Genomic DNA, 16072 nt, shown 5'->3' with positions numbered 1-16072 from the left:
TATATAGCTGACCGAATTGCCAGACAGTTGTGACTAGTCATTTCCGTGACCTCATTGAGTTTTGCTTCGATAGTTTGACTGACTCACTGTCGGTCTATGGTCCATAAACTTTCTGATGAAATCAGAGACATCACATGTTAAAGTTTCGCGAAATCCGCCCGATTGATGGTTTTACGAGTAGCAGGTTTGTTTGACAGTGAAGTTGCCATGACAGCGATGCCGGGGCGTAATTTACTCGGTACTCTAGAGGGTTGTGTGCGCAGTGTTGGTGAATTTTACAGAAAAAAATATTACCGGCGAACTTGGGGTAATGGTACGTTTGTGAGAACGAGGTTTAGGAACAGATGAACAGCCTCCTAAGTGATCCTTCTTTTTGATGCCTAACTATATTGAATCGGCTGTTTCAACAAGCAACGTAGTTACACAAGGCTTTCATTGAGTAATAAATCGAGGACATCCAAAATTAATTAAGTGGAAGCCAGGGCGATGGTCCCCCAACCTCATTGCCAACAAAAATGCTGTAAATTTGACTCTCCGAGACTATGGTCTCAGTCGCACGCGCGCTTCAAGTATCATTTCTTGGTCGAAAGGACCGAGTGCTTGAGACTTTCATAAATAACTTTTTTTAGTCAACAGTAGGGAGGTCCTGTTCAAAGACCGATTAGTCTAAGCTGACCCTCACTACTTAGCTGTGTGATCACTCAGATACAAATGTCAGTCTAAACGATAAGTGGGAAGTTCAGATTTTCGGGTTCCTTTCATCCATATGAATATTATAGGGATATGACAAAGGCTTCGGGATGTCGATAAGTCGCTTTTATCTCTTAAGACGCAATAAAACGGTGAAATGTGACCCATGGCCAGCCAGATGCAAGGCAAACTGAAAGCGTGTGATCTCTCATTTGCAGTAGATGGGTCAACTGGGCAACATGACCCCACTGAAGCTGAAAGCCAGAGGTTTCGTGTTGACATCACGCAGTCAAATGCTGAAAAGCTGAATTGGGATGAACTATGTTTACATTGGATACAATGTTAGGCGATCGGTGAAACTGGTTTTGGAATCTCAGCTCGTAGGTCACCGGCCGATCGACTGTTCATCTGACTCAAATAACAAAAAAATTTCTGAAATGCTTTTGTAAGGTTTCACCGTAACTGCAAATGCATTGGTGCACAACGTGTAAGGCAGAGAGAATGACACACATTAGAGATTGAATCGTCTCCTGGATGAGTGAAGCAGTAGGTGAGCGGCTAGGAACTTACGACCTATTTCATTAAGTAATTTACACACCACCGTATGGTTGTGGTTAGTCATCTACCTTAAACTGCAGTCTGATAAAAATCACTTTCTTTTTTACTAAGTAGTTAGGCTTTCGCTTAGGCCGTGGCGTACTGTGGCCATTGGAAATCAGCTTGCCTTGGACTTTAAAGCCGGACCTGATTGGCCCATAGTAGGATTGGCCCCATTCCGCTGTTTTGCTGCTATTTATCCCTATTTATGATGTAGTATTGATGGTTTTTAGTATTGCGGTTGAAGAGATAAAAGGGGTCATCAAGATTCTGCAGCCCTTTTCTTCTCGCTGTATTATTTTGACTCAGCCTAACTAGTCACTGTTTTAGAGTAGACACGCATGAGAGAGCAAACAGGGATTTCTGGTGAATTATGGCTGAGTTATGATGGATTCATATGTCTACGCAGTGACTGGTCACAAAAATATTGACTTCTGAATTCAAAACCGGATGGGAATATCCTATCAAGTCCTTTTTCATCATACTGATCTTTGGAGGTAATACAGCATCTATAATACTGGGGAATTGATTCATCCACATACATTTTTATCCATTTAAATCCCAGTCAGTAATTTACTTATCAATTAATGAGTAATTCAGTGGAGATGTCACCCCTTATGTAAACCTAGGCTATGCCCAAAAGCCGAAGAGCACTGTACAGCTGATTCATCCTTACTGAGAATCGTCAGCAGTGAGCAGCCCTAGAAACTCAAAAAGTTCCGAACTCTCCACCTGCCGGTCAGTGGTTCAACACCTAACCGTTGGACAACGAGTGCCCGATCAGCAGTGTGATTACTTCTCATTCAGAGAGAACATTGAGTCACCGGTCGTTTAATACAACTGGAGCCACCTCACATGGTCACATACAGACCGCCATCTCGAGTGATGACTTATCAGAAGGAAGTTTCATACATTTAGTGAAATTATCCTTTATCTTAGCTGCACATTGGTTCGTTGTCAAGAAGCGCAGCTACTTCAGTATGCGCTCGGATGGAATAATGCTTCTCCAAAATTTACTCTATCAGAATTCGCATTCTACTTACATCTGCATTGGTCAGTTACACTCATGGTAAGAACGTTCTGGACACTGCCTCTCCCCGGCCTACTATGTTCGTCCTGTTAGTGGCGACATTCCTAATAAACACAAGACCATAGAAAAATGGTTCCATACTTACTTTCGATGAATAATTCCCTTGGATTTGATTGAGTAACAACTGTGGCGTCACGGGAGCTTCGTTTTGCTTTTGTCGTTCTAGCTTGAAATCCCTTTTGCTAATTTCTCGAGCGAGTGGCTTGCGATGTCTACGAACGAGTTCGCAGGCAGGATGGATGACCGCATCGGGGAGATATTTACCGCCTTGTCTGCCATAGGGAATGACAGATCTGGAAGGCCGATCAAAACGATTCATTTGGATGCCCAAACTGTTATGCAGGAGAAACGGTACGGATAACGGCACATGCTGTTCTTCACCTGGTGTCACTGGGTAGGACTCATGCATATGAAATACAGCCAATTCTAGGTCACCACAATATGGAGCCCAAGCCTTCGGCAATAAAACTGGCACCCGGTTCTGAAAAGATGGAAATGATTGTGTAAGAATAGGAAACGGATGAAGGACAATTCTAAGCCAGGCACTATAGAGGAAGTCGTATAACTAATGAATAACAGTTGAACAAACTGAGGAAGGAGCGATTTATGGAGCTGAATAAATACTAGAGCTTACAAATTAATCAAGGCGGACACATTGGTAGATACACAACGGATTAAAGCCTCATGACCAAAATAATATGTTTTCCATCCGATGAGTCACAAGATGGGCGAGACCGGTTGTGGGCTATCGAAGAATTTTCAGAAAATTTATGAGTAATATGCTACGTCCATACCGTCAATTTACTGCAGTACCAACCGAGAAATGAGGCGGTCTGGTGCAGCAAATTCTTTTGAACGCGAATACCATTGGGGAGATATTCAGCTGTCTCCCGCAGAAACCGAATAACAGCATTTTTCGGAGTTCATGCAGTTTTGGTTTAGGCGGAACATCAGGTTGACGGGGGCATGGGGAGTGAACCAACCTGAGGAGCCTGAAGGAGCAAACCAATCGTGGGTTGTCAAGGAGTTTTCAGCAACCTTGCGAGTAGTGTTCTACGTCTACAGTATGTTTCAATGTTACCTACATTAATCTTGTTACTCCACTGAACAAAATGTTGGTTATTTGGGGAAGGTTTTTGAACATTTCGATTGGAAGTGAAGCTAACATTGATTAGATTATTTTTGCCGTCCTATTTCGTCCATAGAACTCAGGCTGATTGATCCAATTGAGCGTAGCCTTAACATAGTAAGACGTTCAGACAAACGAAACTGATGAGTACAGAAGATTTGAATTCAGTCACCCAAAAACAAAATGAGGTGCTTCAAATATCTCAGTTGAAATACTTAGAGGTAGACATCAAGGCACATTAGTTAATAGCGGTATTATTTCTCTATATTTGCTATCAAAACACTTCAGCCGGTTCTCAAAAAGAAAACGGTTCAGGAATAAAAACATCCCTTGATCGATCATACCTTAAATGGAAACTCTGGCTTGATCAACAAAAGATGAACCAATGTGCTTAGTTCAGCGGAAAATGCCAAAATGGTTTTGAAGCATAGAAATCACACCAAACTGTTTCAGCAAAAGTGAGATACTGAACTATACGATGAATCTTACAGACAGCCCCCCCTAAAGCTGATAAAACTGGATCGCTGGTGGTTAGCTGTTGAATGGACTCTCTCAAAATCTTTCCTACAAAAGGTGATGTCTGACAAGAACGTCCACTTCCCGTTCTTATTCATCTTCGTCGTCGACGAAAATTGGCGAATTCTGAAAGGTCCCCAAAACCCTGGTGTTCAAATCGTTGATGGTGAGAACCTTGTTGATCTGGCGCTCGCAGACATTATTGTTTCCATTCTTCAAAACGAAGGTATAACACAAGTCCTAGTGAATAGACTGACCACCGTTGTACCACCTTTCTGCATGCGTCTTGCAGCTTCAAAGCACAAAGTCACGTTTTTGGCATCAAAACTACATATCACTTGGTCTTAAGGGTCACGTGTACTAAACTACAGAAATGACTGTGTTGTTTTATGGTTGCGGACATGGTCTCTGCAAACAGATGTCGTGAAGCGTCTTCAGGTGTCTAGCTGCCATATCATCCGAAGAAAGTATGAGAGCTGAGATAATGCCAGGTTGCCCAAGTCTGGACGACAGCAGTCGAGAGGCATTGGTTGATTTTGAAACACGGACCTTCTGGTTAGTAAATTCACGCTTTAACCACTGATCTATCTGAAGCTTATAGCAAGTTTCAAGTATCAAGTTTGTCAATTATTCCTGTAATTAGTGCAGTTGCTTGAATTGGTTTGGGATATTTTTGGTGCGATTTTTTTAGGATGATAGCACAAAATTTCATAACAAAAGCAAAAGCTTTGTAGGTGTCTAGCTTGAGGAACCATACTGCACTAGTTTTGTAAAGTCTTCTTGTACTCATTCTCAACACCCCATTTACGGGAAAACAAGTGTATCCCTCTCATTTTATCACGTTATTGTTAGTGTCTTTCTTCCTGGGGTGCCCTCAAACAAGACAACAAAACGGAAAACTTTGTATTCCTCTTAAGGGCTCCTGGCTACTGTGACCTAATCTGACGGATGAGTTCACCCAGTAGTAGTCTGCTCTAAGGCGGTCCACGGAAGTTGATAACAATTCATGCACCTCACCATAACCTGAGTGTCAGGTTCCCCAAATTCTCGCAAATCAAATAAAACAGAGAAGCTACCTGCTTAAAAATCATCACCGGCACATTTAATTTGGAATAAGGTGAATGTGATCGAGAACCTCAGAGAGCTACATAACACAGCACATAAATATGTCTGCATGCCGATGCATTTTCAAAACAACTGGTAGTTGTACAATAAATACCCTTAATTGAATGCTAACTTGGTTTTCATGGAAGGCTCACCTGAACCCCAACCGACTTTCTCGTTCATGATGCGTTTACCTGATGAGCGTCAAAACGGAAGAAACTGCTCGTGGGTTGTCGAAATGTTTTCATCAACCTTATGGGTAGTCCATTAGCCATCGTTGTAATTAATTTTCAGGCCCGGAAACAGAAAACATTTAGACCTCCATTGCTAAAGCTGGATGAAATATTGACTTTTAGGCTCACAAGTGAGGATGATTTCGGCGTCGGTAGTTAATAGAATAGCCGGCACTAGTCACGTGATTGCATTTGACTGGTGCACACTCACCTGAAACAAAGTACTCTTTTGCGTTCTGTATTGACTACATTTACCATTGGGAGTACGTTGTACTGATTAACGGCATAGGTAGTCCAGCGCAGTAACGTGACGTTTGCTCCCGCTGTGTTGGCAAACTAATAGGCGGCGAAGTGAAGTACAGTTCCGGATGGTTGGGAACGTGGTTAGTTGTCAAACTAGAAGCGCAGTGCTCAAAACTGTTTACCGACTTTGGAAGACGCGTGTAACATACCTCGATGCGATAGGAAAATACTGACGGATGGGCCAACACTGGATGAGATCTTTCTTTGCATAAAATATTTAGGTGTGTGGCTTCCCACTGAAATAACTTTTCACAGCACTGGTTGTATATATTTGGCTGGGTAATTTAGTTACGGAACTTTTCATCGGTGTGTATTAAATTAGGTTTGCGTGCAATCACGGTGCAACCCCGTTGCCAAGTTTGTCATTTTACGGCTTTTCTTCATATTTTGTGGAAATAGTCTGTGGAACATGATAACTGCTGATTAGACTCTTGCCACTAAAATTGCTTACAAGTGACTTTCTGCAACAAGCTCAACCTGTCAAAGTGGAAACTGAGGTACGTGCTAGATGGTAGGAAACTGCTAAGAGATTACTCATAAGGTTCCTGAAAATTCTCCGGTTTCAACTTTTTTTTTGGGTTGGTGAACAAGGTGTTGCTCTCGAGTTGGCGCCAACTTTGTGTTTTGCTTGAAGCAGAATTGCATGAAATTCGCTAAATAAACTGGTCCGCATAAACATCTATACTGGATTAACAGGTTTTACTACAGACGTAACAACTCGCTCAGTTTCACAGCTGGCCGACTTTTTACGTTATCATGGTCACCTCAAATGTGTACCGTTTTTATTCAGCAAATGAGCAAAAAACCCAAGCGCTAGTGTGAATTAGAACTTAATTCATTCTATTTTGCATACTGGAGGGAAATATTGCCCAGTTTAACTCTGGTCTCAGGAATCATAACTAGTTAGCTCACAGTGGGTTCTCTTCATTTTGCTTTTCAGCATGTTGTGCGAAATAAACGGTAGGCTGTTTGGTTCGGGAGGAACACCCTAAAGCATTTTCTAAAGCGCTAAGCAAGGATTTGGATGAAATAATACAGACGGAACGATGGAAAGTATGGATTGATTAAGTTAACTCTCAAAATATATTGCACTAGCCATTGCGAGCCAGTTACATTTGGGAGAGATCTCTTTGAATAAATTGTTGAATTTCATTAGTTATACCAGAAGTGTCCAGAATATCCGCTATACAATATTGCCCAACTCTGGTCTCAGGAATTATAACTAGTTAGCTCACAGTGGGTTCTCTTCATTTTGCTTTTCAGCATGTTGTGCGAAATAAACGGTAGGCTGTTTGGTTCGGGAGGAACACCCTAAAGCATTTTCTAAAGCGCTAAGCAAGGATTTGGATGAAATAATACAGACGGAACGATGGAAAGTATGGATTGATTAAGTTAACTCTCAAAATATATTGCACTAGCCATTGCGAGCCAGTTACATTTGGGAGAGATCTCTTTGAATAAATTGTTGAATTTCATTAGTTATACCAGAAGTGTCCAGAATATCCGCTATACATATTGCGAGATCTTTATGGATATCGGGCAATGAATCAAGCCACATAATCTTCACTTAGAAAATAAACTGTCTTCAACCAATGAAATCTACGACAACTTAGTGTCAACGTATAACAACGTGGCAACTACGCGGTAAACCATGGCATTAAGTATTCCTCGTCATGCGGTAGCTCAAAGAGCTTTTAGTCCTCGAACTTGTGGCTACATGTGGCTAGACAGTCGTAGGATTAGCCCTTATTAGGCTGCAAATCACCAATACAAACTCTGAAATCAACGTAGAGACCTGTGATGGAGCGAGGCGTTTATTAGCCTGAGTGGACCAGGAGAAGAGAGAGGCAGAAACCGACCACAACCAACACGGTGGAACTCGAGATTTTTTTTATCCAGACTGGGTTTGTGGTATGTCTTCCCATGCTTCTGTCTGTGCGTGCATTTATTTACTGAAGATGGCGTGATTAAACTACAAACTTCCTTCTCCCTAAAAAACCATGACAGCTGTACCCCGAGCAAAGGATCTAATCGTGAGTTCATTTCAGGTAACACCATCCAAGTTTCAGACAGGTTCGAACCGAATCTTTGGCAGTTTAGACGTTAAATATCCACCTGTGCATCTAACCATTAGTAGCTCAGGGAGAGACTAAGTCGAACGACAAGAAAAATTCCATCTGAAGAGCCCTCACTGGAGCAGCTAGTCAATGCATGATCACGTCGCGTGACTTCTGTGATTAATGGATGGTCAGCGCTATATCCTGTTTTAATGAGAACTAATTACACTGCTGTCAGACGCTCTTGGCAAAACGATTAAGTGTTCATCCACTGAGTGGAAGTTCGAGGGTTCGAAAATCCCTGCTGGGGTTTCATGAGACGCTCAGCGCTGATTATTTCCAATAAGGATGAAACAGCTGAACAGTGGTTCTCGGCTTTTCAGCATAGACTGGCTTCAGGTAAGGAAGAAAAGTTCACTTGAAAATTACCACATCTCCATACGCAACCATCAGACTAAATCAGATGGAATTTCCCCAGTTTATTGTCGGCTGACATTCGCGGGATTAGCACAAGCTGCGTGCGTCTCACTTTGGTTTTCAAACTTCCGGTACCGTTACTTGGATTAGTTCACATCAAGCTGTGAATTCGAAATTGACCCGTATAACTCATCAGCAATGTAGCACGAGTGTCAGAGTTGCAATCTTGACGTTTGCTGAAAATCCAGAAATAATACCACTGCCCTTCGGAAAGTAAGAGAATTAGCCAATCCAGTATCGAGAATAAAAGGCACTAGGTGACCTCAATAGGCTTGGCTGAGGCAGGCCTAGAACGCAATTTCATACACAACTCTACAAGTGTCGCATTTCCCTGATATATTTCGATTTGTAGTGATTGCCAACACGTTTGGTTTTACACTCTACATCCTGCAAAACCATGGAAAAAACTCACAAAACACATTTGCAAAAGAACAATAATTGTTTACCGGCTTTTGCATTGACATCAGATACGCGGGACTGGGCGATACAGGTGGTGGTTTGATGTTCGTCTTCGATGAGCCATCCGTAGTGGTTGCGTTACTCATGAATGTAGTTCCAGTAAACACGCGATCGCTGGAAGTAGTTAACCGTTCTGCAGCGTCAGTACTACCCGGCAGTTCTTGGCTCATGATATCCACTTGATTTCAAAGCCTTATGAAGTTATTTTTTTTTTCAAAATATTGTTTGTGTATGTCACGAATATATCCCGATCGCCAGAGATTTCATTGTGTAAAATCACCGATCTGACAAGCGGTAGTGAGTTTGGAGTCAGATTTAATCGAAAAATAGAGTGCATTAAGTTGATGTGTCCGCATAGTTGTTCTGGATGCGCAATTGACTAACTAGCCAATCAGCTATGAACATTTGGTCACGCTGTGTTTTTGTACTATTAACACACCAGTGAGGCTATCGATGTTGTAGAAAAGTAAGATCCGATGTTTGTGTGTTGATCGGACTTATTGAACCCGGAGAAAACTTGTCCCTGGCGAGTAATTTCGAGGTTTTAGGGATAGTCTCGATTGAATAGAGATGTCGTAGATAGCTTTGATATGCACAGGAGTTCATGCAGAGTATTTTAGGAGTAACGTCTTTTTCAAATCCATTCAATGTTGGGGATAATTTAAGGAAATAAAAACAAAATCATCAAAATTCGTTAATTTTATAACGACATTTAAGGTAGTCTACGAAGATTCCGGGCAATTTTTCAAAACTTCAAGCAGTTTCACAAACTGGGCCACAGATGAGAGATAATGAAAATTCGACAAATCGAGATACATAACTAAGTTTTATTGCTCCGTGCCTTAGATTGTGACCGTGAATCCACGATGGCACTGTCTATTCATCTGACGTTTCTGGACAGGGTACCAACCAACTTGCGAAATTCGTGTACACGATTTGGAGATGAAACAGATAACAAATTAGATAAGAAAATATGTCTGTAATATCCTGTATTAGAAGTGTTTTGGGCTCTGGTTCACTTTGGGCTACTTAATCAGTTCCATTTCTTGGAGTTGAACAATACAAACTTAAAGTGGTCATAACGATTTCTCAGTCACCCGGAAATGTCAAACGCTAGTGTGGTTAAGTGAGCGTGCAGTTGTTAAAAAGTTACCCAAAAACAAGTCTGATTCCGGTATACGGTATGTTCAAATTGAAGTAATGTAACAAATTTCATTCGCCAATTGTGGACCAGTTGTGGAAGGACTTGAAACGCTAGACGACAAATGTTTTGCTTGTTCCTTGGACGACGTCGAATTATGCGACTCATGCTGTGAATTTTTAGCGAAAAAATGATCATGGAAGTGGAAAAGTTCGACTCGTTTTCGCCATGGATGTAAAAGGGTAGGTAGATGAGATTCAGGGTATAATGGAAACGGGTTAGAGTGGGAACAGGAGGTAGTTTTCATCCAGCGCTACGCGAAAATAAATAGGTTTCCGTTTATTAACTGTTGAACCATTTGAACGAAAGACCATTGGAATCGAGTTCGTTCTGTTCCACAAGTGAGGTTTCGGAGTTTGTTCTTACGCCAGAACTTGTCACAGAATAAGACTTATTTCGGGGTTGGAAATTGGGTAAAAAAAATGCACTACTTTCCAAGTAACAGTGCAATGTAAAACGAGATTACTCTTAATTAAGCGTCGGTCGGATGGATGCGAATAGAAGCACGGTTTTTGAGCTCACCATCGGTTTCTGAGTCATCTCCATCTGTAGGTTATCGATTAGCTTCAAGGTTTTACGTGAACTATGAGCGATCATCTCCCGGATCTTGCCTTGAAAGTTCATTAAAAAAAGCTTTGCGGATCAACTCATCTCATTTATGACAAAGGCGAATGCAGACCAATGGAGGTTCAAGACTGCGGCTTGTTCCTGACAAGACGCAAAGAGACCTCTGCGCGCTGCCCAAACTCAACACGGAATGAAATGATGTAGCCTTTGTCGAGGACATCAGCGTAAGTCGGTTTAATTCGGTGGACCAATGTAGTGCCAACATAACATTTGTTCAAAATGACGCCAGAAGAACGTTTAATCGTATAGGTTTTCTTTACTATTCTTAGTATCGTCTCTAACACTGCATTCACACCATTTCCAGTAATTGCTGTAACTATATTGAATTCCAGACGCTCGCGTCTTACAAGTTAAGTATACAACCACTGACTGTAGGTTCGTAGGTTCGAAAGTCCGAGTTTTGTTAGGCGCACACAATTGATGATTCCCAATAAGGATAAAATATTGACCAATGCCTCCTGGTTCTTCGTCATCGATTAGCTTCACTTGCAGTAAAATATTCTCAAATCGTCCCATACTAACATCAATTTCAAAGGTTGGTTACATAAATTAAGAGGGTTCCGAAGCCAGCAGTACGGCACTCTATGTTTCACCCTAACCATTTTGTTGGATAGTCGTCGTTGGCTAATGCATTAAAAATGGCTTTGCAGTTTAATTATTCCAGTGGGTGTAGTTTAAATGAAAGATATCGCAGTATGGTCTAATTCCTCTTTCGTTTCCGTACAATCTTACCTTTCGTTGAGCCCATGGGTCTGTCCTAAACTCACAAAAACATATGGAGGTTTTAAAAGGTCATGACTCCTATAGCGAGATTCACATTCCTCTGGAAAGTCTACATTCAGAGTGTGTCATCAGCTTGGTTTAGGCACATTCTCCGCCTAGGACAGCATCTGAGTTTGCATTCATCGGTGAAACATCTGTCACGATTTAATTTGTGTTTCAAGCCCTGTAGCTTGAAGGTGAATCCCAGATTCACAGCTCCACAATGTTTCACACGGAGCCACCAGGCCGTTAGGTTGGCCATCACGCCACAGAGTATAAAATACATGCAAAAGTTTGTTTACACCCACCTGCAGTCGTATTCAGAAATTCACCTGATGCATATCCAGGATGTTTTAAGTGAATAGATATCAACTACCGCTCTACCTTGCAGAATTTTCAAAGATGCACACAACTCTGCAGTTTTCCGATAAAAATACAAGAGTTGCAACTTATCAGTTGATCTGTGAGGAATGGAGATTCTGGTAAAAAAATTTTGGTTATTTACTGGTATCCTAGAATATTTGCTGCGCAAAGCACGCCACAACAGAAATCAAGATGACTCAGTGCTTAAGGTACAATTTTACTGACCGGAGGGTCTGTGGTTCAAACCCAATCTCAACATCTCGATCGCTTCTGTGTAGGCTTTGGTAATCTAGAAATGGAGGCCCAAATTGTTCCTGACAAGACGCAAAAAAACTTCTACGCGCTGCATCAACTCAACACTGAATGGAATGAGGAAGCCTCTGTCAAGGACATCAGTCTTCGCGCTTACCTCGTGCAACAGCTAGTCTCAGAAGGGTTAAACAGCTGGATGAGTATCAAATGTATTCACTAATATCTGTCATGCCGGACTTAAACAGGTCATGAAATCTCGTTTACTGACTACCGTTTAACTTAACTACTTACACGAGGAACAATCCAGCTTTATTCAAATGTTTCCGAAACACCAAATGCACGTACCTTACCCTGGAAACTAGGCGAATTCAATTATGAGCATTAGAGCCAGCAGGTTGACAAAGATGTTCATCAGTGTGCGGTTGCATTTGCTGGTGCAGTACCGTCTCGTAGGTTGACTAGGTGCCACCCAGTGCCAACCTGCCCACGCTGTTTCACACGGCGTTTGACTGGGATGGTTCAGTTTAGCACGTACTGAAAAACCGAATACACTCATTATGCCCCCACTCATAGATACGGGTCAGTGCCAGGATTACATCACCTGGAAGGCGTTATCAGACCTGATATTGTATGGCCTACACTTCCAGCTAAAGTAGGTTTCTTTCTCTTGAAATGAACTATCACATTCACCTCAAATACGCGCATTGAATGCTCTCGACCTATTCTGTTGAAAGAGTACGAGACAAACCTGCAGTCAAGGAGCTAACTTACTGACTGAATGAACCGTGATTCGAACCAAACACACGGCTTCTCGACTACTTATGTCCACGCTTGGGCAACGTAACAGTATCTCAGCCCCCGCGCTTTCCTTGGGTCGCATGGCAAATAAGTATTGACAAGGTGAGGTATCTTAGTCGTTACATGAGAGGAACGCAAATGTCTTTTTTACCCGAATATTTTGTTATGACTATATCACGCTTGCGCAGTTCTTGAAGAAAACACCGTAGGTGAATTCCATCGATATATTGAAAAATCTATTGGAAGTTCATCAATGTGGAACATTCACAGTCAGAAACAGTGAGTTCCGAGCCAGGTTGGGTGAAATGGCGCGAAGCAGGGAGGAACAAGAAGGGCTTTATATCAGCGCTAGTCAAAACTGATTAATCTGGAAGATTTCCAGTTTTACCTAGAAAATCACTCTTCATGAGGAGTCGGTGATATTTTGTAATCCATAGTCAATACACGAATTTTAAAGTGGGAAAACTTTAAGAGAATGAACAATTTTCATTTCACTTCTGGAGCTACCCAAAGCACTCACCATGAGGAGTCCTTAAAGGGTCCTTTAAATTATTCTTAGTCAAAGAAATAATTTTCATTAATAAAGCTTCTAGCATATTCTTCAGGATTTCCTTGATTCAAACGACTGTGAACGCAGATACACTCATCTAATCATCAATCTGGTTTCTATGGGAGATTCGCTTGAAACCCTCCTGAATCTCTCACTTATGGCGTTTTTTTCGATCATAAGGTTGACGGAAACCTCGAGAGTGCATCTACCTGATAAACCGTGAGAAGGGCAAAACGGATCTTCGTCTGCCGAAAAGTTTCCAGTAGACTTGTTAGTATGTTACGTCTACACCTTGAGCACAATTTTGGCAGGTTTCTGGTCAAATTGCCAGCTGAATCGAAGGCATCGTAGGAACGGAACTGGTCGTAATCAGGCACTGTCTATTAAGTTTCGATGATTCGTGAGACTACTTAGTATCTCGTTGTGGTGAAATATCTCGTCACAAATTGCCTTGAGTAATTCCTGTTAGCTCATCAGGTGTGAAAAAACCACACCGTTAGCTCGGTACCAAAAACTGATCACCTGACATCAGTTGTTTGGTTTGGTAGAATCACAAAATATGCATGACTCAACGAAATCACGAGAATGTTCAGCAAAGTACATTTTGGTTGAATATGATCCATCTAGTATATCGGCTACTTTCTTCGGTGCGAAGTAAATTCTTCACTTAAGAACCGTTTTTGGAGGACCGCTATGATGCCAACTTGCCAAAACCCATAACCAAAAGCCTAGATGAGGAAATGAAGGCTGAAGCCTCGTCAAAGTGGCTACTTCAGAGCAGAATTGACGGCCGTTATCGTTTTACTTACTTTCACATCACTTTCGTTCGGAATACCATCTACCTGTCCTGGCGCGATGAGGAATTCCGGTAACTCAAACATTTCGTTCAAGCGTGATCACGTTCCCTCTTCAGAAGTGGTAATTTACGTGCATTAGGAGTGCGCCGGTAGAGTGGTAAAAACGTACGTGCCTCACATGCCAGATGCACGAAGTTCAAATCCCTCATGGCCAAAGATATGCACAGCTGATGAACTCTAGCAATAGTGAAACTCAAGTCGGGCGCTTCGCTTCCACCAAAATAATGGCACCAGGAGGGAAGGACAACTGCTCACATGAAACTGATGTGAACGTGAGTTCTAGATATCCCACAACCCCCTGCAACTTGTCGTTTCCAATCCATAAACCCGATCCAGACTATCCCACGAAGCGTATTTCCTGTCCGTGATTCGTCTAAGTCATCATAACTCCCTTCAAGCGGTGTCAACACTTCTGCTTGTAGTAGCTGCCTCGGTGTGTGAGGGAGTTTGCACGTGTGAGTGTCCGTTCGTCGTTCCACTATCGATCTGGCGTGTGACTTGAGTGACTGATTTGATCCGTGTCCGATTGATTGGCTCGCGTGAGCGCTGTGGGTTGACTGGATGTATGACTCAGTTGTTTGCTTACCCGCCACGAAAGCGAACCCGTTTGACCGCGTGTACACAATACACCCGTGTCCGTACTTGCGTGTTCTTCTTACTTACTGTGAACTACAATACTGCTCAAGTGCGCAGCGAAGGTGCCCTCGTGTCTCAAGTAGCCTGAGACGTATCGCGACTGGTCGCGAATGCTTCACAGAAAATTGGCCTTGATGTGATAAAAAAAACAACTCACAGTGATAGGCCAAGTGTTTTTATTTCGACACAAATTTGGCCTTAACAGGGGAATTAACTAGAATCAGCTGAACCACTCCTTCAAAATGGTCTTCTTCAACCGAATATGCTGCACTAGACCGCCCCATTTTCCAATATATATGACTTTCGATATATCGGAATACACTGTCTAGACGAACCAAAGGACCTAACGTTGTTGAGGAGTTTTTAGCAACCTTATGTGTAGTATTACATCTAGACAACTCAAGAACATTTTTCACTATTATCAGTAGTATAACTGTGGAGTGTGATCAGTTAAGACAAACAGTTCTTAATTAGCGAAACACCATTTGGGTTTAGCAGAGTTCGTAACCTGGCAATGTACTTGTCAGGTTGAGAGCAACGTCATTTGTTACCGAACACACTTTTGCAAATGCAAACATACTGGGGAGATTATATTAGAAGCACATGGAGTTAAAATTGAATGAAATGACTGTCGGGGAACTGAGATCTTCACTTTGAAAAACCTCCGGGAGAGAACTTGGCGATGGCCGAAAAAATTCAAGCTGCTTTGAGCAGTAGAATGGCATACAAAGATTAATGATATTAAAAACAGAAAAAAGTGCGATTCTGAAACTTATAAGGACGAATCAACTGTTCCACATGCAACTTAGTTTTGTGCATGTTCGAAAGAGACCAGCGGAATAACACTTCATTTGACGATAAGGTTGTGGCAGTCAGAGAAAAACCAGCTATCATAAAGTTTTTCTAGTGAGGTTGATGCAGGTTTCTCTGCTAGGGGGAGTCACCAATAATGATGTCACCCAATAATGATATTATTGGGTCAGGATTTGATCTCCACATGCTCTAATTCACACTGCACAATCCCATTTAAACAAGGCTTACTAAATGTTTTAAGCCAATAAAAATCAAGATGTGAGGAACGAATTTAAAAGTGAGACTTGCAAACTACAGTAACTCGGTATCCACTTATGTGAGGTTGAAACCAACCCGTGTGTGCTTTGTCAAGTGGTTAATTTAAATAAATAAGTAAGTGTTTAGCAGGGTTTTAGATTGAGTTTATATCCTCGGGCACTCCGAGAGAGAAAATCATTACCTAACGATACCATTGAGTGGTCCGTTTCACTCAAATCAAACGCCGCTGTGACCTTGACCACGTGCTAATAGAGTAAACTATAGGTCAGTTATTGGATCGGAAAAGTGGTTGTAACAGCG

The 16072-nt window shown here is 41.9% G+C and overlaps 1 protein-coding gene across 1 annotated transcript in view; it reads right to left on the bottom strand.

The window, feature by feature from the left end:
• T265_06182 (hypothetical protein) overlaps positions 1-8825 on the bottom strand; it is a gene marked incomplete at both ends in the record, with an annotated part of 12591 nt that extends 3766 nt beyond the window's left edge. Inside the window, 3 exons of the mRNA XM_009171383.1 lie at positions 2463-2858; positions 5615-5695; positions 8643-8825. Of these exons, the coding sequence (XP_009169647.1) occupies positions 2463-2858; positions 5615-5695; positions 8643-8825 (660 nt within the window). The remainder of the gene's footprint in view (positions 1-2462; positions 2859-5614; positions 5696-8642) is intronic.
• Between the last annotated feature and the right edge of the window lie 7247 nt (positions 8826-16072).

Source organism: Opisthorchis viverrini (assembly GCF_000715545.1).
Source record: "Opisthorchis viverrini unplaced genomic scaffold opera_v5_124, whole genome shotgun sequence".
Classification (NCBI taxonomy): Eukaryota; Metazoa; Platyhelminthes; class Trematoda; order Opisthorchiida; family Opisthorchiidae; genus Opisthorchis; species Opisthorchis viverrini.
This window is presented reverse-complemented; position numbering and strand designations above follow the sequence as displayed.